Source organism: Trichechus manatus, unplaced genomic scaffold (genome assembly GCF_000243295.1).
Source record: "Trichechus manatus latirostris isolate Lorelei unplaced genomic scaffold, TriManLat1.0 scaffold00050, whole genome shotgun sequence".
Taxonomy (NCBI): Eukaryota; Metazoa; Chordata; class Mammalia; order Sirenia; family Trichechidae; genus Trichechus; species Trichechus manatus.
The window spans coordinates 14,492,462-14,515,747 of record NW_004443986.1 but is presented as its reverse complement, the minus strand read 5'-3'; the positions used below and the strand labels follow the sequence as shown (position 1 = coordinate 14,515,747).

The 23,286-nt window shown below is 36.1% G+C and overlaps 1 protein-coding gene across 9 annotated transcripts in view; it reads right to left on the bottom strand.

The window, feature by feature from the left end:
• TAX1BP1 (Tax1 binding protein 1) overlaps positions 1-23,286 on the bottom strand; it is a 116,962-nt gene that overhangs the window by 7,033 nt on the left and 86,643 nt on the right. For 7 of the 9 annotated variants that reach the window (XR_002824302.1, XM_023732356.1, XM_023732353.1 and 4 more), the window contains 3 exons: positions 6,952-7,135; positions 6,289-6,437; positions 608-690 (listed from right to left, as the gene is read on the bottom strand). Coding sequence is in view for 8 of the 9 variants with exons in the window: in XM_023732356.1 (XP_023588124.1) it covers positions 608-690; positions 6,289-6,437; positions 6,952-7,135 (416 nt within the window). In the remaining variant the exon portion in view is untranslated. The remainder of the gene's footprint in view (positions 1-607; positions 691-6,288; positions 6,438-6,951; positions 7,136-23,286) is intronic. The other 2 variants (XM_023732358.1, XM_023732359.1) reach the window with 1 other exon arrangement.

Here is a 23,286-nt window from a genome sequence, read left to right as displayed (position 1 = left end):
ACTATAGAAACTTCTTTTCCTGTTCCTAAATGCTAACTGGAAAACCTGGTGGCGTAGTGGTTAAGAGATACAGCTGCTAACCAAAAGGTCAGCAGTTTGAATCCACCAGGTACTCCTTGGAAACCCTATGGGGCAGTTCTGCTCTGCCCTATTAGGGTCACTATGAGTTGGTATCGAGTCAACGGCAACAGGTTTTAGGGGTTTAAATGCTAATTGACAATTAAAACTTGGTCTCATAATTGACAAAGAAAAAACTTTTGTTTTTTAATTGAAATTTCAAAAATACAATCACATTACAGGAATCCTTTAATAGAAAAACCTTTTTATGAAACTATAAGGAAAATACAACTCATAATTTCCTAACAGCATCTATTCAGTTTAACAACTAAGATTTTTTGTTACAGCACTGGTTCTTATGGATGGCACGCACTAGAATCACCCCAAGGGCTTGTTAAAATGTGTGTGGGAGGGCCCATCCCCAGTTTCTGGTCCAGTAGGTCTGAGATATGGCCCTAGCATTTTCATTTCTAACAAGTTCCCAGGGTCCACACTTTGAGAACCACTGGTCTATATAATTCAAATTCTACAAAGGAAAGAGAAAAATTACCTGGAATCAAAGCAAAAGCCTGTTCCATGCCCGTGTAAATGCTGACTTGGAGGATCAGGAGCAGTGGGTACATTCTCGTCTTCCTAGGCAAAAAAATAATTTTGCTGCTTTTGAGAAAATTGAAACTTAAGTTCCTTAATTCATACAAGCACATGTTGAGAGTATAAAGGAAATAAGATTACACTTAAAAGAAATTTTACTTCTACCTAAAATACACAAATGTTTCAAAGTACATTTTACAGAGTATCTCACTATGGATGAACAGAAGTCTTACCTTTTTGAAATAAAAAGTAGCATTCAATGGAATGGCAAGTATACCACACCTGTATGTGTGAATGAAGCTGATGAATGAGTAGAACTTTCTGAACCTATATATAGATAACTTTACTGATTTTTTTTTTTAATAGTTCCATAGACTGGTAGACCACTTTCATAAAAATCTTAAGACTACATTATTTGTCCCCACTACTCTCATTTAGTAACTTAATTTGCAAGACACACAGTCTTTTCTTTGACCAGACAGAACTGCTGCATAATATATGTCATAAAGGAAAACTAATAAATTGTGTGGTTTCATATGTATGTTCTTCGGCACACACATGGACAAACTAACATGTTATAAAGGAAAGCAACACACCAAACTACAAGCCTTAAAAATACTGATTTGGATTCACATGCCTGCATCCCAGCTGTCAGTTATCTAGAGCTCTGTACATGCTAACTCCACAGCCAAACATGGAATCTCATGCAACATTTAAAGAAGCCTCATCATCTAAATTGCTGTTTGCTTTCTTCCTCTCAGCAGCTCTATCAGCTGCTCTCATGTCATGAACTAACAGCACATAAAACAGATGTAGCAGGCACTGACAAAAGTCCTTACGCTGCTGGGTAATCATGCTTGCCTCAGAGCAGCTATCAATGGGCTAATTAGTTAAGTCTGTCATGGCAAGAGGTACCAAAAAAAGTGTATGTGATATGAAACAGGAAGTGAGCAAACAAAATAGATTAAACATCTTTTTTTTTTTTTTTTAATACTTGGCTGTCATTGTGACCATTGTGTGCTAAGGCCAAAGTCAACACATGAGAGAAAAGACAGTACCAAGGACTCTGAGCAACTTTTATTTAAAACTAGAGAATTAATACTTTATCTCTGTCCCTAAATACTATAGGTAATATTAGTCAACATCCCTCTTCTTTTAATGAGATGTTACTGTTAAGCTTTGTCAGTTACTCATTTCTAGTCATGATATCAGTCAATGAAAGAATAACACTGAACTCTACAATTTAAAGGTTTATAAAAATCAGATAGTAACTCTGCAAGATCTATATTACTTTTTAAAATGTTACTTTTCTTCATATACAAAAAAATTCAAATTGGTTCTAAGAACTAGATGTAAGACCTAAAACTGTAAAACTCTTAAAAGAAGAAAATACAAGGGTAAGTCTTCATGATTGGATTACACAGTGGTTTCTTAGCTATGAAAACAAAAGCACAAGCAAAAAAGGAATAACAAATTGGACTTCATCAAAATCAACTTTTGTGCTGCAAAGGACACTAGCAAGAAAATGAAGACAACCCACAGAATAGGAGAAAATACTTGCAAATTATGTATCTGACAATGGGCTTGTGTCTAGAATATACAAAGAACTCTTACAACTCAATAATAAAAAGACAGTGTTTAAAACTGATTGTGATGATGGCTACAAAATTTTAAATATACTAAAAGCCACTGAATTTGTATACTTGAAATGGGTGAATTGTATGGTGTATTAATTATAGCTCAATAAAAAGCTGCTGTTACCTAAAAAAGTTACTGTCCTAAGATGATCTGAATTTTAAATACTTTATATGCAGGAAATATAAATTAAAAGCATTCTTTAAAATCATTCATCACAAATATTTAAACAGCCTCTACTACATGAAGAGTCCTGGTGGTGAGTGGTTAAGAGTTTGGCCGCTAACCAAAAAGGTCATCAGTTTGAATCCAGCAGCTGCTCTTTGGAGACTCTATGGAGCCGTTCTAACTCTAACCTATAGAGTTGCTATGAGTCGGAATCGACTCGACGGCAACAGGTTTTCTACTATATGAAAGGCACAGTACTGTATGATAGGAAAACTTCAGCATTACGAGATGCCAACCAGATATATAGCACCAGTTAGAAATAAGCACGTATGAAAAAATAAAAATAATAGAACACTACAGAATTCATTTAATCCTTTTGATGAAGTCCAATTTATTTTCTTTTTTTCTTAGTTGCTTATGCTTTTGGTGTCATATCTAAGAAACCACTGCCTAATCCAAGGTTGCAAAGATTTACTCCTATGTTTTCTTCTAAGAGTATTATAGTTTTAGTTCTTATATTTAGGTCTTTGAACCAATTTGAGTACATTTTTGTACATTCTTTTCCCCCAATGAATTGTCTTGGCACTCTTGTCAAAAATGAACTATGAATATATACTACTTTTGTAAACAAAAGGCACACTAGTTATATTCAAAATAATTTTAAATTTAAAAATAAAATTTTTTAACATGAAAAATCACAAAATTTGAGGAAGACAAAAACCCAAACAATGCACGATGACAGATGGGAAACAGGCCTTGATTCTTTCAAGTAGCGATTCTCAACAATTTTAAGGTTCCAGATGCTTTGAGAATCACTGACCATTCTGAGAATAAAAGCTGAAAATTCACCAGCGGGGAAAAAAAATGTATACCAACAAAAACTGTCTTCAATTTTGGGGGTTCACAGTGGAAAGCAGCAAACAAAACAAAATTCATGTGGAAAGCAGGAAACAAACCATGTATTAATAGAAAGTGTGAGCCTTAGTCTTTCAGACATAGAGGGGAGGGGAAAGGAGGAGTAAGGCCAGTACAGGTGGAAGGGAAACACTGAACAACGCATGAAAACAACTGGAAAGTAGGATGCATGTTAAGGAAGAGAAAGTAATCTGGCCTTGAATGATGGGATAAGGAATTTCAGACCAGTGCATCCCGAACTTTATGAGCACATGATCCCCTAAGAATTGTAATAAAATGCAGTCTGAGTCTCAGTTAAGTCTGGAGTGGGGCTGGAGATTCTGCATTTCTAACAGGCTCCCAGGAAATATCAATACTACTCGACCATAAAATCACATTTTTCAACTCCAAGGGTTTAGACCTATGGTTCTAGAAACTGTACCAGGGTGCCCTCAGATACCACGACAAATTCACAGGGTGCCAGGGGACATTTTTGATCTTCTAGGGAAACACAGAAATAGTCAACATTTGTCAGATACCACGAGAACTACTAGAGACAGCTCACAGTTTCAATATTCAATAGTGCTACACTCCTTTCTATGACATTGTATGTTTGAGAAGCTGCGTTTCTGGCAGTTACTGCGCTGGGCTGCAAACTGAAAGGTCAACAGTTCGAACCCACCAACCACTCTGCAGAAGAAAGATGTAGCAGTCTGCTTCCATAAAGATTATAGCCTTGGAAATCCTACGGGCAGTTCTACTCTGCCCTATCAGATTGCTATGAGTCAGAATCAACTTGGCAGCAAAGGGTTACCATGTGAAAATCAATGTGAAACAAGAAATGAGGGTCTAACCGGATTTCAGGTTTGAGAAGTTGTAGAGTGGCCAACAGGCACACACATCCCATTAGTAACTATGGTTAAGTATAAGTAAAAGTTTAATTTTTCTTTTCAATTTATGCATATTATTTTTTTCAAATGGCTACCAAAGTTGTTAGGACATAAATACTTACTATGAGTTGTCTGGACCAAATTACTTAATAAACATAACTGTTAATAATTTTTTTCACAACACCCCTAAGCCAAAAGAAATACCTAAGACAATAAGGGTGCTGTGAACTGAGAAAGTTTGGGAACCTCTGGTTTAATCTATTTCATGGGTGATCAAGACCACAGTTTCTACAGCTAAACTGATGAGACTCAAATCCTGGCTCTACCCTCACCACCTATGTGACTCTGAGCCAACTATTTAATCTTCCTGTCTCAGTTTCCTCCACTACAGAATAGAGATAATAGTTCCTACCTCATAAGATTGCTATAAAGAATACATGATTGAATATATCTAAAGAGTTTAGCATTAGTTGGCAAATAGAACTACGTAAGTATTTGTTGCCATCAACATCATCATAATTACGACGTTATTGCTATTGTCAATGATTAGGTAAAAGAGAATCATAAAAGAGTTTTGATAGCTGACCACAGCTTCTGGTGCAGAGGGAAGAAATATGGCAGGTGTAGGCACTAGAGCAGGCTGGAAGAGCAGGCCACCTCAACCCTGACTCACAAGTGCTGGGTCCTGTGGCTGTTTATCACTTCCAGGGCAGAGAAAACAGAAAAGGAACAGGTCAAGTCAAATTTACTTTCCATATTTTTACTAAAATTACTTACTAAAATACTTCATCAGCAAGTGATTTATACTGTTGTAATGACAGAAAATTTAAAGAAAGTTCTGAATGTACATAAGAAAACTCTTCTGATTGCAAAACACAATTACTCAAGGTGTACATACTAAGAGTCCTTCCATCTCATTACCAAATCTAAGCATGTCAGCAAATGAGCACAAGACTCTAACACTGCTTCTCATGGGTTTGCAAGAGGGCAAAGCACACAGATCAGAAAGAACATTCTGCTAATTAAACTGAAGCAGATGACTACAGAAGAGAAGGGCTTGTCACATGTAACATCTGTGCCAAGAATGATCATATTAAATATGCAAAATGTGAAGTAAATGTGTGAAAAAGCAGTATGATGATACTCTAGACCTTAAACAGGCTACAAAAGTTCTGACAGTTTTCCTTAATTATTCCCAGTAATGGACATAGGAGGCCAAAAGGCAGGAGGGAGAAATACATTTTTCTCCATTATGGGTGTTGAGCACTAGGGCTAACATCATGCCTGTCTGAACACTGATCAGTTTCTGCAAAGGTTAATAGCAATTAAATGCAGCAAACTAGATTAGATGAGAAACAGGTCATGATACTGCTACACTTGAAAAGAGCACAATAAAACATTTCTTTTAAATTCATCTTAATACACAGGAAACCCAAAAAGAGCTGTTATGAGAAGAACCTATTTATTAAATGGTTAAGAAATCTCTCAAATGAAATTTTTAAAAATCATGACAAGCTACACGAACTAATTCAATTATCATTAGTACTGTGTTGCTGTCAGAGAATTAAAAATGCTACATGAACACTAAAGATGTCTAAAATAATATTTCTAAGAAAAATAAAACTACTATATGATACATGCTCTATTTTTTCTAGGGAAAGATAATCATGAGTTTAAAAATTTAAAGTGGGATATAAATGCTAAATTGAAAATAAACATACTGAAGCATAATATTGTCATTAACACTTTGCTTCCTCCAGCCTAGTACATCTATATTCAAAAGAATATAGTAAGTCACTTAGTAAGTAATGATTAAGATTACTCTGATAACTGCAATATTCAGAGATCATTCTCGGAACTTCATCTTTTACTTAGTATAAATCCTTAAGTATAAATCTGAAACATATTTATGGTTGATTTTTCAAATTTAAACGCTAGCCAGTTTTTCCAAAAATAAGTAAGCAATCATGCGTACACACAAGTGTCTGCATTTCCCTCTACAGAAGATAAAAAATAAAAGGGGCAGGCTCAGAAAATGGAAAAGTCAACTTACTTTGCTATCCTCAGGGTCTTCTAACTCATCAGGCCGACTAAGGTTTCGAGCAGGCTGGCTGCAGACAACATTGTCTTCCAGTCCCCAGGAGTGTACTCTAACAGGTGGCCTCTGAATTTCATCTGGATAAAAAGCAACATCTTCTCCATCTGCAATAAAAATTTTGGAAGGGTAGGGTGAAATCTGGCACTCAAATTAACATCTCTATGTGGAAATAATATGATTAACAGGATATAAAGAACCATTTTGGAACATTTAAAAAAAACAAATGTTTTTATTTTTAACCCAAGTGATATTTAAAAATGAGAATGCAGTAAGCAAAAAAGACTATCGATTAATGGTACATCACTTCTTGATGAGTCCAGTTACAGTGTTAAACATTAAAACTGCATGTTATAAAGTAAAATAATGTTTCCATTAGAGTTGACTGTACAACAGTTCTCTGATACCACTGAAATATAAGCAAAAAAATCTCCAGGTTCAGTTAACCAATGTCATAAAACAATATGTGTACTGACTGTTTAATGAGAAACTATTTGTTCTGTAAACCTTCACCTAAAGTACAATTTAAAAAAAAATAATAATAAAGAAAGAAAGAAAGAAAAACACAAGTAAAAAAATCTCCAGGTTCAGCTAACCTAAAACCAAAAATATTTTAATAACCTCTTATTTCTTGTGCTGCATAAGGATTACCATACTGCAGAACTGGTTGTTTATTTGGCACTGCAGGAACATGACCATTTTGCTCTGAGCATGTGTTGAGATATTGTGAGACCTGCTGTGGACTCGGGGAATTCTGACCTTCCATTTTTCTTTCTGCTTGATTTTCTAGACTCCTTTTAATTTCCTGCAAGTAGCAAAAACAAAGGTGAATAAGCAGAGCAATAAAATACTTTATAAGAAAGACAACATTAACCATTTAGCCAAAATATAATGATAAAATTATTTCCCTAGCATGTTTCAAGTATTCAGTTGGAAAGGCTGGCTCTCAACTTCTTATAAATGCTCCTTCCATGTATAACAAAATCAGAAAGCAGGATAAAGCCCAATGTATTTTCAAATTTACTTAGGCCAAAAAAGCACCCTTTTCATTGAGCTACTTTAAGGGAAAACTATGAACCTCTTACAACTTGACTATTAATGAAATTTTTTAAAAAAAGATTGCTTCAATGGTAAATCTATCAAACATTTAAGAAATTAAAATAAACCAAAAACTAATTTTGCATGAACATTTTCAGAAAATAAGAGAAAAAAACACTTCCCAGTTAATGAGGCCAGTTTCCAAAACCAAACAAAGACATCACAAGAAAACTACAGACCAATATCCCTAATGACTACTGATTCAAAAATCTTTAACGTATTAGCAAACTAAATCCAACAATATTATAAAAGAATTAATACATCATAACCAAGTGGGTTTTATCACAAGAATGTAAATTATTTTAATACCCAAAAATCAGCGCAATCTGTCATGTTAATAGGAGAAAAAACATGATTATCTCAACAAATTCCAAAGAAACACTTTAAAAATTCAACATTCGGTTGTAATTTTTTTAAAAAATCTCAGCAAATTAGGAGTAAAAAGGAAATTCCTCAACCTGATAAGGGATATCTACAAAACCTACAGCTGACCTTAATGAAGGAAGACTAAAACGATTCTCTCTAAAATCAATAGTAAGGCAAGGATGTCTATTTTCACCACTTCTATTCAACACTGTACTAAAGATTCTACCCAGTGGATTAAGGCAAGATTAATTAAGATTAAGCTTGGGAAGAAAGAAGTAAAACTGTCTTTATTCACAGATGATATAATCACGTATGTAAAAAATCCTGAGGAATCTACAAAAGCTAGGAGAAAGATGTGAATTTAGGAAGGTCATAGGACACAAGGTCAGTATACAAAATCAACTGTGTTTCTATAAGCCACAAACAACTGGAAAATGAAATTTTAAAAACTTCCATTTATAGTTGGAGTTGTTAGTTGCCGTCAAGTCAATACCAACTCATAGCAACCCTACAGGACAGAGTAGAACTGCCCCATAGAGTTTCCAGGGAGCGGCTGGTGGATTTGAACTGCCGAACTTTTGGTTAACAGCCTGAGCTCTTAACCACTGCGCCACCAGGGCTCCTCCATTTATAGTAGCATCAATAAATAAAATAGTTAGGAATAAACTTAACATAAGATTTGCAAGACCTGTATACTAAAAAGAACAAAATATTGCTGAGAAAAGTTAAAGAAAGCCTAAACAAACAGACATACCATGTTCATGGACTGGAAGATGATATTTTTATAATATTTTCTCCAAATTAATCTATAGATTCAATGCAATTTCAATCAAAATCCCAACAGGCTTTTGTATAAATTGACAAGCTGATTCTAAAATGTATATTGAAATACAAAGGACCTAAAATGACCTATTTTACAAAAGTAGAACAAAGCTGGAGGACTTACACTATCTGATTTCAAGATTATTATAAAACTATGGTAATCAAGACTGCATATTATTGGCAAAAGGATAAACATATAGATCAGGGGTTGACAAACATTTTTCTGTAAAGGGCCAGATAAATATTTTTACCTTTGCAGCCCACAGAGTCTCTATAGCAACTATTCAAATCTGCCTGTGCTGTAGCAGCCCTTGATAATACATAAATGAATGGACATGGCTGTGTTCCAATAACACTTTTTTTTACAAAAACAGGTTATGAGTCGAATCTGGCTTGCTGATCCCTAACATATATCCATAAAATATAAGAAAGAGTCCAAAAATAGACCCACACTACAGTCAGTTGATTTTCAACAAAGGTGAAAAGGTAGTTCAGTGGAGGAAAACAATGGTCTTCTCAATGAAGTGTGCCAAAAAAACTATCTGTATGCCAAAACTTCAACTACATACTACACACAAAAATTAAACAGATCAAAGATCTAATCGTTAAGAACTAAAAATATAAATCTTCTGGGAAAAAAAAATAGGAGAAAACCTTTCCTTCAGTTAAGCAAAAATTTCTTAAGATGGGACACAAATAGCATGAACAATTCAGAAAAATACTGTTAAACTCTACTACTTCAAAATTAAAAGCTTTTGCTCTTCTAAAGATAATATTTTTTTAAAACAAAGAGGTAAACCATAGATTGGGAGAAAATATATCTGACAAAGGAGTTTTATCCAGTAGAGATATCTGGAATATATAAAGAACATTTACAACCAAATGCAACCAACCCAAGAAGACAAATAACCCAATTAAAAAAAAAAAAATAGGTAAAAGATCTGAACAGACACTTCACAAAGGAATATATACAAATGGTCTATAAGCACATGAAAAAATGCTCAGCATCACTAGTCATCATGAAAAGTAAAATTACAACCACAATGAGATAACACTACACACTCACCAGAATGACTAAAATTAAAAAGACTGACAATACCAAGGGCTAGTGAGATATGGAGCAACTGGAATGCTCATACACTGCCAGTGGAAACGCAAAATGGTACAGCCATTGGGAAAACAGTTTGGCTGTTTCTTAAAAATATACACTTACCATACAAGCCAGCAATTCCACTCCTAGGTATCTACCCAAAAAAAATGAAAACATATGTCCACAAAAAGACTTGTATGAAAATGTTCATAGCAGCATTACTCAAAATACCAAAACACTGGAAATAATCCAAATGTCTATCAACTGGTAAATGGATTAATGTCCATTAACTAGTGAATGGATAAATTCTGCATGATTCCATGTATGCAAAATGCTAGAAATCGCAAACCTATATAATGACAGAAAGTAGATCAGTCATTGTCTGTGGCTGAGGGCTAACAGGAAGGTACTGACTGCAAATGAACATGAAGTAACTTTGGGCTGATGGAAATGTTCAAATGTTTGAGTGTAATGGTGGTCACAGGACTATATTTACGTATTAGCCAAAATTCATCAAACTGCATTTAAAACGAGTGAATTTTATTATATGTAAATTTTACCTCAATAGAGCACTGTAAAAAAATCAAAGGATATAAAAGATGAAAAAAAATTAATCTGTAAAATAACATTCATCTGGTTTTGCTGATTGTCATCCTTGGGAGTAGAGATAAGACTCCGTCTATGTTAACAGATTTTTACTTGTATAAATAACCTTAAAATGGAGTAAGTCATAACACTGAGCAAAACTGTTAAACATTATGAAAAACGCAAGTCAACTTAGGTTTGAGGAGGTTTAAAAGTTCTTCTTAAACAAGTAAATTAATTATACCTATAACATGTCCATGCATCACTGTACCAGGCCATGTGGCAAATTTCTGTGGTTAAGGTGGCATTCTACCTTACAGGAGCTCATAATCTTGTTAAACACCTAAGACTTATAAAATTTTAGAAACAAAGAAAATACATTCAAGATAGCCAACATGTCATTCATTATGTAGAGGGCACTATACCTGGAACTGGAGATACACAGATTAATTTGACATGGCTTTCACCCACAAGGAATTCGGTCTAACAGAAGATAGAACTATAGATAATTATAATTGTGATACTCGTAGACTGATAGAGAAATGAACTTTAAATGCAATGTATCAAAATGGAAACACTATGTACCGGGGGAAGACTATATAAAAGAGCCGTTTAAGCTGGTTCTTAAAGGATGTTCACCAGGCTTAAGGAAAAGCATTTTAGATACAGAAAAAGAACATGGGAAAAGAGTACGGAAGACATGAGAAATATTGTATTTTGGGTTTGGTGAGTAGTATGAGATTGTTAGAGCACAGGATCATGTTAAGAGTAGCAGGAGATGTAGCTTAAAGGACAAGTTTTAGGCCAGATGTGTCAAATCTATGTCATAGAGCTTATAAGAATGGGCCTTCACGATCTTGAACCATAACTTTAGCAAGATTAATCTAGCAAAGCTATACTGAGCATACTAGAAACTAGAAGCAAATAAGCAGGCAGGCAGCAGGTATAATGGATTGGAGCCAGACTGGGCCCGAATTTAATCGTCAGCTCCAGCACTTAACTACCCTCAGGAACTTACTCTCATCAAGCCTCGTAAGACTATCAAGAAATGAAGAAAGTGTTTAGAACATAAAACCAAAACCAAACCCATTGCCATCGCGTCAATTCCGACTCATAGCGACCCTATAGGACAGGGTAGAACTCCCCCGTAGGGCTTCCTAGTATGTAATCATTATGGGACCAGATCGCCACATCTTTCTCCTGTGCAGTGGCTGGTTGGTTCTAACCACTGACATTTCAGTTGGCAGCCGGGTGCATTAACCACTGCATCACCAGTGTAGAACATTAAAAAAAAAAAACCTGTTGCCATCAAGTTGATTCCGACTCATAGCAACCCTATAGGACAGAGCAGAACTGTCCCATAGGGTTTCCAAGGCTATAAATCTTTACGGAAGTAGACTGCCACAGCTTTCTCCCCCAGAGCGGCTGGTGGGTTCGAAATGCTGACCTTTAGGTTGGCAGCCGAGCACTTTAATCACTACACCGCCAGGGCTCCTTAAATGAAGTCACAGGTTTCATCAAAAGATTTATGCATACAGTGGTATAGTGAAACAACTTCGTAGAGCGTTCCAACCTAATAAAGAGTTCACTCTTAATACTCCTCTTTCTACCACAAAAGATACAATAAATCCTCCGCAAACAGGATGCAGGGTAAGGACCAGTTACAAGCAGCTGTAATTCCTTACAAGGGAAAAGAATACAGGGATATTGACAAAACAGTTAAGGTTAGGTTACTTTGCAAATCAGGAGATTAAACTCTCTCCCCTCTGAAATGTCAGCATAGAGCAGGTATTCTTACACTTGCATTCACAGACTCCCCGCCTTCCAAAAGGTCTATGTTTAGAATTCAAGAGGTCCATAAAGTTAGATGGAAAAAAAAAACATCTTTCACTAGCTTATACTGAAATTTGGTATTTTTCTCCCATTATGAATGTAAGCAAAAAAAAAAAAGAAAATACAGTAGTAATAGCAGGACCTGTGACTTTGTCACAACAGAAGTCACAGATATATTCATTTCATATTATAGTCATCACAGCCATTTTAAAGCATCCTTTACATTCATCAATACTTGGAAATTATGGTAATTAGACATGCTGTTAACGCTTATTTAACATTTGAATAAACAAGCATATAAGACAATTATGACAAATTTGTCTGAAAATTTGGTTAACTATTTCTTATAATTGGTTTCCTTTGTCGTTCCATATATTCTTACACATTTAAAACATTATTCTGAAAAGAGACTTTACCAGGCTGTCAAAGGGTCCTTGGCACAGTAATGGTCAAGAAACCCTGGGGGAGCTCTCCTCCCTACAAACGCATGCACAACATGAAATGTGGCTACTTTACCCGAGAAAAACAATATTAACCACTGGTTTACAATTTTCCTAAAATAAAAAGTCACAAATGAATAAAGAGATTTTATTACGGGCTCTTTTTTCCAGTACCAGCTTCAAGGCACAAAAGTGTGCTTAGCTGGTTTGCCTTTGCTAGGGTGCCTGTTTTTTGTTTTGTTTTGTTTTGTTTTTCCTTCAGGGTCCAAAGTGCCTCTCAGTGGCCTTGGTTCCACTTTACAAGTTCTGCAAATTACTTGACAACTTAAGGGTGTTTCTGGTACTTCAACTGTTAAATAGGAGAAATAATATATTCCTCTTATCTGCCACACAGGGATGCTGTGAGAATAAAGAACAGACACTGAATGCTGTGTTTCAATTACTTAGAAAAGAAACTATGTGAAACAAGCTGTTCAAAGTATTATAATTCTTATAATTTTTATCAATTCCAGACAGCCTCAAAGTAAACAAATGGTAGTAAACAAATGGTAGTCAGCTCCCTTGGATCATTATTATTTAATCAATCACACTATTATAATAGTACTTCGTTAGAAACATTTTCCATTAATCATTTATAAGTATGTATGTTATGCTTCCATTCTCAGATGAAAAAGAAAGAACATCGAAAAAGGAAACAATGATTGAGAAAACTCTCTAGTCAGGTCGTTTTGTCAATATGAAAGAGTATCTGATCTAAATTTTTAAACTGTTTTCATTTTCTCTGTAAACAGTTAATAAAGTATTCCTACCATCTTGTTTTTTGTCATCATTATTTACTATATTGCTTTTGCTTTTAAAATATTTGTTTTATTTACTCTTCCCTTTTCAACTTTATAAGGAGTTTATGCAGAATATTCAAAATAGTATGAAGATACGAAAACACTAAGTATTCTAAATGGTGGTTTTGAAATTACATGAAAAAACTAACACTTTAAGCTATCAACTTTCTAAATAAATTTAAATTGGTAGGGTTTTTAATACTAAGAAACATACTAAATTACTTCATACTACTAAAAATTATTAAAAACCAAATCTTACTTTAAAAATACTAAGAAGCTAGTTACAAAATAAAACTGCACTACTGGTAGAAATGTAAAATGGTACAACCACTATGGAAAACAATATGGTGCTTCCTTAAAACAGAAATACCATATGATCCAGCAATCCCACTCCTAGGAATATATCTGGAGAAATAAGAGCTGTCACATGAATAGACATATGCACACCCATGTTCACTACACCATTATTCACAATAGCAACAAGATGGAAACAACCTAAGTGCCCATCAACAGAGGAATGGATAAACAAGTTATGGTACATACACACAAAGGAATACTATACAACAATAAAGAACAATGATGAATCTGGAGGGCATTATGCTGAGTGAAATAAGTCAATCACAAAAGGACAAATACTGTATGAGACCACTATTATAAAAACCAAAAAAAGGTTTACACATAGAACAATCTTTGATGGTTACGAGGAAAGGGAGGGGTGAGGAGGGGAAATCACTAATTAGATCGTAGACAAGTGATAACTTTGGTGAAAGGAAAGACAGCACACAACAGCAGAAGTCAGCACAACCTGACCAACGCAAAGCCATAGAAGTTGCCTAGAAACACCCAAACACCTTGAGCGACCAAGTTACTGGGGCTGAGGGTTGGGGACCATGGTCTTGGGGGACATCTAGGTCAACTGGCATAACATTGTACATAAAGAAAACGTTCTACATCCTACTTTGGTGAGTAGTGTCTGGGGTCTTAAAAGCTTGCGAGCAGCCATTTAAAATACATCTATTGGTCCCATCATGTTCAGAGCAAAGGAGAATGAAGAAAGCCCAAGACGCAAGGAAAACATTAGTCCAAAGGGCTACTGGACTACATGAACCACAGCCTCCACCAGCCTGAGCCCAGAAGAACTAGATGGTACCCAACTCCCACCACCGATCACTCTGAGAAGGATCACAATAGAGGGTTCTGGACAGAGCGAAAGAAAAACGTAGAACAAAATACAAATTCACAAAAAAAAAAAAGCCTAGACTTACAGGTCTGACAGAGACTGAAGAAACCCCCAAGACTATGGCCCCTGGACACCCTGCTAACTCAGAACTGAAGCCACTCTCAAAATCTACCTTTCAGCCAAAGATTAAACTGGCCTTTAAACAAAAAAGTAACACATGTGAGGAACGTGCCTCATAGTTCAATCAAGTATAGGAGACCAAATGGGCAACACCTGCCCAAAAGCAAAGACGAGAAGACAGGAAGGGACAGAAAAACTGGACAAATGGACACAGAGAACCCAGGATGGAAAGGAAAAGGGAGAGAGTGCTGATACATTGCGGGGCTTGCAACCAATGTCACAAAACAATCTGTGTATAAATTTTTGAATGAGAAACTAATTTGCACTGTAAACTTTCACCTAAAACACAATTAAAAAAAAAAAACTATATTCACTCATTCGTTTATTAAATATTTATTAAAAACTTCTAGAGTCAGGCACGGTTCTAGGCCCTAATGATTCAGGACTAAACAGACAAGAATCCTTGCCTATATGGAGCTTGTATTTTAGAAAGGGGAAGATACAACAAACAAAATAAGTATAATATGTATTTTGTTAGGTGGTGATAAATCCTGTGGAGGAAAAAAATAAAGAATAAAAGGGGCACAAAGAGTATTGGAAGAGCTTGCAATTTTAAACAGAATGGTCAGGAAAGGTTTCACTGAAAAGAGGACATTTAAGTCAAGACCTGAAAGAAGAAAAGGAAGTGAGTCATGTGAATATCTGGGACAAGAAAGTTTCTAGTAGATTGGTATACTATGGTGCATATTCAGTCAAATAATCTGGATTCAGGTCCCATGGCTGTCATATGACCTTGGATCAGTCACATATCTTTTCTAAGCTACAGTGTCCACGTCTGAAAAAAAAATATTTAAAAAGTTAAAAAGTTATTATGAGGGCCAAATTACGAGGAATCTGCTTATTCTACAGAACTTAGTATTAAATGAAAAGCTTACAGTTACCCCTCAGCTAAATAGTACATGTAATTTAAATTCGAGCCTTAGCAAAATTACGAATTATTATTCATCATTTACTCACTCAACTAATGCTTAATGATCACTCACTACATGCTGGACACTGTGATCTAGGTTTCAGTGGTGAACAAGGGAGACCTAATCCTAGTATTATGGAGGCTTGGGGTAGGGGTGAGGGTTCTGAGACAACACACTGAGGGAGAAGACAAACATTAAGCAAATTATTGAAACAGCAATTCTTACAAATACTATGAGTCTTTTAAAGTAATAAAAACTATGGTAACACCAGCAAGAAAATCAAGAATAACTCAAGGAGATAGAAAGTAAAGAGCAACTCACTGGCCTACTTCCTACTGTGTTCCTGATAAGGTAGAGTGTTAGGTGACACTGGAACTGCCGGTCTCAGTACATTTACCAAATATTTTTATAAGCAAATGCTAAAAATTAAGCTTGCCCCATTATTTTATTTACTCATTCAACAAATATTGATTTAACTTCAATCATCACGCACTATACGAGGGCTATGCATATAGTAGTGAATGAAATAGACGTAATCCCTGTCTTCATGACCCTTACAATTAAGCAGAGGAGACAGATGTTGAACAAAAACACAGACTGTATGATTACAAATTCTGACCCAAACCCACTGCTGTTGAGTCAATTCTTACTCATACTGCCCCCACAGCGTTTCTGAGACTGTAAAGCTCTATGGAGGCAGACCGCCACGTCTTTCTACCATGGAGCCACTGGTGGCTTCCAACCTCCAACTTTTCAGTTAGCAGTTGAACACCTTAACCACCGCACCACCAGCGCTCCCACAAATATGACAAGTGCTATGAAATAAAAGCAAAGGCCTCAGACGTGAGCTTAACAAGCACCTAGTTTGGACTGGAAGGTCAAAGGCAGCTCTCTGAAGAAGCCATTTAAGGATAATTCAAAAGTGGCAGAAATAGTTAGATATTTTGAGAGAAATAATAGGAAGTCTGTGACACACTTGAAAAAATGCAGTAGGGAGCATCATAGCGGGATAGATAAAATAAAGCTGGCCAAGAGCTAACAATTGTTGATGCTGGGTGAGGAGTACAACAGGGTTCATTATATAATTCTCTCTCCTCTCATGTTTGAACTCTTCCTCTCCCCTAAAACGTTTAACAGAATAATAAAGAATGGTAGGAAAAAATATTCCTGGCAAAGGACATGAATGACAATCCAGAGACAAGAAAATAATTGGTAAATTGTAAGACCTGAAGGATTAGAACAATTTACAAAGTGTGGTCCCCAGACCAGTAGCACCAGTAGCACAGGGAACTTGGTGGAAATGTAAATCTCAAGCCTCCTTCCAGACCTCCTAAATCTGAAACTCTGAAGTGTGGTCCAAGAGTCTGTTTTAACAAGCATTCCAGGTGATTCTAATGCAAGCTCAAATTTGAAAACTAAGATAGACTCTACACTAGAGGATAGTGAAACAGGTAATCATGGCTTGAGAGAAGAATAGAGGGGTAAGTGGAGGCCAGATCATGCGAACGTATTACAGGACATGTTAAGAATTTTTTATTTCATCCGGAGTGCAGTAGAAGACCCAATAAACAGATTTAAGCAAGGAAGTGTCACGATCAGCTGTACATTTTTAAAAGATTACCCTGCCTGCTATATGAAGAAACCTTTTAACTGAGCCAAGAATAGAGAAAGACCAGTTAGGAAGCTAATGCAGTATAGTCCAAACGAGAGATCTAATGATAGCCTTGACCTGGGGTCTACAAACTTCAAACTACTATTTACAAATGTGAGCATGCACTCCAAATATATTTAATTATATACATAAATAAAAACATTATTTGCGGTCCAGTCAATTCTGACTGATAGTGACCTCATGTGAGAATAGAACTGCCCCATAGGGTTTCCTAGCCTGTAATTTTTACGGGAGCAGATCGCCAGGTCTTGTCCCCTGAGAAGCCCCTGGTGGGTTTGAACTGCCAACCCTTTGGTTAGCGGCCGATCGCTTAATCATTGCGCCACCAAGTCTCCTAATATATACTATACTAATCCGTATATTTGAAGGTCTAGTTGTCAGTTCAGTTAATTTCAAAAATTGGTGTTAAAGGCTGAAATAGCTGAAAAATATCTCACGAACACTGTAGACAGAGTCTCATGAAGAAAGAAATGCATTGCTTATTGTGTTTACTGAATCATGATATTTATTTTTCAATCTCATCAACCAATTATGCAAAGGCATTTGTTGAAATACTGCTAGTAAACTTCCAGGTTCCCTGATATCAAACAGTTTGTTCTTACATGCACTTACATTGTTCTCGGCAACAAAATCAAGTAACAGTGGAAACATTTCCAAGAATCTTTAAATAGCTGTCCCTGGGGCACAGATTTCTTTCACAACGAATAGTTACGATCTTATTCAAAGTATGAGAATGCAATCGGTTACATTGAAGGGAGAGACCAAGTGAGCTGTCTTAAATCTGCTAGGTAGCATTCTCCTTTAGTATAATAGAAAACAAGTAAGCTATCTTTTAAGGATGACAACTCTTTCATAATATACTCTACCCTGAAATAACCAGAGCTTCTGTATATTATAAAAGATTTTTCATTCTTTCCCTATCTCATTACAGTGAATGGTCAGGAGTCAACATATATTAAAGGACTTGTCTTTATAAAATTAACCACACTGATGACATCCAATAAGCACTTTGTGTATTTTTGGATTTAAGTTCTTTGTTGCAATGACTTGCCTATAAATAATAGGGTAAATGAATTTTCACATGTACTACAATCTCTGTAATCGCACCCAAGAATTTTTTAATTCATTTTGTATTCAAAGTGCTGCTCCATCAGTGGTCACTCTTAAAACCGTTTCTCATGAAACTGTGAATTACTAACATTTCTTACAGCATTTACTGCAAAGGAATGCATTTTACTTTGTCACTGCGGTAGGCAGCTTCTGACATGGCTTCCAATAATCCCCATCTCCTGGAATTCATGCTCTTCTGTAATTCTTCGCCTGAAATGTGGACTAGACCTAGCGACTAGCTTCTAACAGACAAAAGTGATGGTTTGTCACTTCTGGAATTAGGTTACAAAAGACTGTAACCTCCATCTTGCTCTCTTCACACACGCACTCTGGCTCTTTCTCGATCTGCTGGCTCTGATGAGAGGCTCACAATGGCAAGGAACTGAGGGCTGGCCTCCAGCCAATATCAAGGAAGAAATGAAGCAATGAGTTCCAACAACCCCCAAACAACTGAACCATGGCAGCAGTCACTTGAGTGGGCTTGGAAACAGATCCACACCCATGACACGACTTCAGCCCCAGCTGACACCATAATTGCAGCCTTGTGAGAGCTCTAAGGCCAGAGGACCCAGCTAAGCTGGACCTGGATTCCTGACTCACAGAAACTGTGAGATAGCAAATGTTGTTTTAAGTCATTAGGTTATGGGTAATTTGTTACACAGCCATAAAATTAATACCGTAACTGTATCATGTTAGTAGCTTGAAACTGGCTATAGTGTGCTACATAAATCAGCAAATGCTACAACTTAGAGCTTCTTTTTTTCCCTGCCCCCAAGAAAGGCAGTTTTTAAACATTCATCAGCAGACCATGGGATAACTGAATATGTAAATTTCACACACACCACTCAAAAAACTGTGAACAAATGTTGGGCTCTGGTTAGTAGATTTGCTTTTCACAGTGGTATGGGCTAGCAATTCTCAAACTACTTTCTGTGTATTCAATGTTTGAGTAAACATAGAGGATGAGCTCAGGTTCCTAACTATTGGAGAAGGGGGTTACAACTCGGAAAGGGAGAAGACTAGACTTTATGCTGTAGTGTTGGACTGGAATTGTATCAATATTTACTCAAGATTTTTTTTTTTTTTTTAAACAATACAAACCTAGTTTAATAAATAACAGAATCACAGGTGACTGCACTCCGGGAGAGTATTCAGTTCTTGAAGGCCCATTCATAGTCTTCTCTGGGACTCCACTACCACTTCCACTAGGGCAAGTCTAATGGTGCAGCCCTGAAGTTTGTAACCATCTTGCCTTACTAATGCCACAGTGCCAGGCTGTACCTCAACACCGGCTGGCACATGACAAATGAGTTCATGCTCATGAGGGTCATATTTGTCCCCAGTGGGTGTCATCTTCTCCAGACCATACTTGCCAAATAAGCTTTTCTTCTAAAAGTGACAACCCCATAGACCTTCTCCAGAGTGAGCTTCTGGTCCCCAGGTTCTGTTTCTCCAGAAACACTTTCTGTAATAATCTCCAAAATGTCTGCCACCTCTACCAAGTCCTTACAGAAACTCTGGATTCCAACTATCTTGGCATCTCCTATACATCTCTGGGCACTTGCCACCGGACCAACCAGAAGGACCGTGCGGCCATGTTCCTGAGCTTGGCTTCATGATTTTTTAAATACATAAAGAGAGAGAGTGCAAGAGGCATATATGTATTTTTCTAGCTCTGACTGCTGAGAGGGCTTAGCTCTGACTGCTGAGAGGGCTTAGAAGTAATGAGCATACACCTAATGCCCAGATCCTAGCTTCTATAGTCCATTGTCCACCAAAATGAGTAGGGCTCCTTGGAGAAATAACTGATTCCAGGCTGGGGCAGGAAAAGTACAAGATGAGGCTGGAACATCTTTTTGTACCTCAAAGTAGTAAGTGTTCAAATAATGGGAGCATATTAAAGGAACAGTGGACCTAGTTTGAGGAGCCCTAGTGGCACAGTTGTTAAGAGCTTGGCTGCTAACCCAAAGGTCGGCAGTTTGAATCCCCCAGCCTCTCCTTGGAAATCCTATGGGGCAGTTCTACTCTGTCCTATAGGGATGCTGAGTCGGAATCGACTCAATGGCAACAGGTTTGGTTTTATATGGTTGGAGCTGGTTTGAAGGGGTTCCCATCAGTCAAATCTGAGACAATCTCAGCATCAATATGACAACAGTAATGGATTATAACTCACTAAATAACATAGGAATCCATGAATCTACGGTGACATAAATAAACAAATGAGCGAAAGGGAATGAAAGCCCTTTTTTTTTTTTAAATTGTTGTAGTCTAAATGAAGTTTACATTTCTAGTCTCCCATACAAAATTTTATACGTACATTGTTATGTAACCCTAATTGCTCACCCCATTCTGCGACAGCACACTCCTCCTTTCGGTCCCTGATTCCTCATGTCCAATCAACCAGCTCCTAACCCTCTCTGCCTTCCATCTCACCTCTGGACAGAAGCTGCCCCTTGGTCTCTTGTATCTACTTGAGCTAAGAGGCACACTCCTCACGAGTATCACTTTATGGCCCACAGTCCAGTCCAATCCCTGTCTGAAGAGTTGTGAAAGCCCTTTCTTACAGAAAAATTCCAACTAACCAATATAGAAGGAATGAAGGAGTTAGAAGATCATCAGTGGATGCTAAAACTATTGAGTGAAAGTCTGATGAGGAACAAAGCATCTCACTACAAAATTACTTATTAAAGACAAAGGGAAAAAATATTCAGTTCTGGCACACATTACCTTAACCATTAGATAATAACATTGTATCAGTGTTAGAGTTCCTGAATTTGGTAACTATAATATGGTTATATAAAAGGACACAACGTACCACAATTGCTTCAACTTACACTTTTAAATTGTTCAAGAAAAATTATGTATGGGGGGATGCGAAAGAAGAGAAAATGAGAAAGCAAGTAAGAAAATATAAACAACTGGTAAATCTGGGTAAAGAATATATGAGTAAAGTTTTTGAAATAGAAGGTGGTGATGATTGCACAACACTGTGAAAGTAATGTCAATGAATTGTACACTTAAAAATAGTTAAAATGAAAATTTTTGCTATATATATTTTACAAGAATAAAGCAAAAATTTAAAAAAATGTTCACTGTAATATTTTTTCAACTTGAGTCTGAAATTACAGTATACAAAAATTAAAAGCTACAAAAATTCAAGAACCTTCATTTTCAAAAGTAATAACCAGTTAGAATGTTAATGAATTAAAAAACCCCATTTTCAATACAACAACAAAAAGATATTTAAGAATGAACTTATGAACTGTTCCAAACCTATGTGAAGAAAGTTATACACATGCCTGAAAGACACAAAAGTAGACCTGAACAAATGCAAAGACATCCCACATCCTATTTTCTTAGTTAAGAAGTAGTAATGTCATCAAGGTGTTAGTTCTCCTTCAGTGAATTTATAAATGTAATGAACTCTGAATAAAAATAACACATCAATGTGGAAAAATAAACATGCTAGGAAAACGATGAAGAGTTACAAGAAGGGACTAACTCGATAACATATTAAAAACCTCTATAATTAAAAGTTTGGTACTGGCATATAAATACAGACCAATGAAACAATACAAAGTACAGAAATAGATCCAACTACGTATGGAAATCTATTATATGATGAAAAGGGTTTCTCAAATCATTGAAGCAAAAATGGACAGTTTGATAAATGGGTTGGGACAACTGAATAGCCATTCAGAAAGAGATAAACTTGGACCCATTCTTTATGCCAGACCCAAGAATATATTCCAAATTGATAAGAGATTTAAATGTGTAAAAAAAAAGAAACATATAAATTACTAGAACAAAACATAAATGGATTTTTCCATAGTCTGAGTGTCGGGAAATACTTTTTACTGAAAACTAAAAATTCACATGTAATATACACAAGTGGTTCTCAAACTTGACTGTGTATGACAGTCACCTACAACACATGTAAAAACACCTATTTCTGGGCCCCACCCCCAGAGTTTATGACTCAGCAGGTCTGGGGTTGGGCCCAAGAATTTACATTTCTAATAAGTTCCAAGGTGATGCTGACACTACTGGTCCAGGCACCACACTTTAGACTACACAAAAATTTAAGAAATTGCATGGCAAAAGCACTTTATAAACATAGTAAAAAGACAAATTGGGACAAAATTCTTACTACATACATCACAGATAAAGGGCTAATCCCTCTAAGAGTAAAAAAAAATATATATATATGTATTAAAGAAAATTGAGGAAAAAAAGACAAAAATTCTCACAGAATGGGCCAAAGACATTAACAACTCACAATAAAAGATGTTATTAAAGATGCTCAACTTTACTCGTAATAAGAGACATGCAAACTAAAACTACTGTAAGATACCATTTCTCATCCATCGCACTACCAACAATTAGAAAGCCTGATTACCCACTCTATGGAGAAACAAGTCCATTTCTCACACACTGCTAGTGGGAATGCAAAATGGTATAACCTCTGTGGAAGTGAACTTGGCAATATTTAATAAAATTACACGTGCATTTGTTGCCCTTCAGCCCAGCAATCTCACTTCTAGGAATTTATCATGAAGGCATTCCTCCAAACATTAGAAAATATATATGTATAAGATTATTCATTGCGACATTATTTGTAAAATATTAAAAACTACCTAAATGCTTAAATATAGGAGTCTGGCTGAATAACCTATGGTACATGCACACAATGGAGTACTATACAGCTATAAAAAAAGACTAAGGGTGATCTCTATGAACTGATTGGAAGTGATTTTCCGGATATATTTTTGTTTTCTTCTCCTTTTTTTTATTGTACTTCAGGTGAAGGTTTACAGAACAAATAGTTTC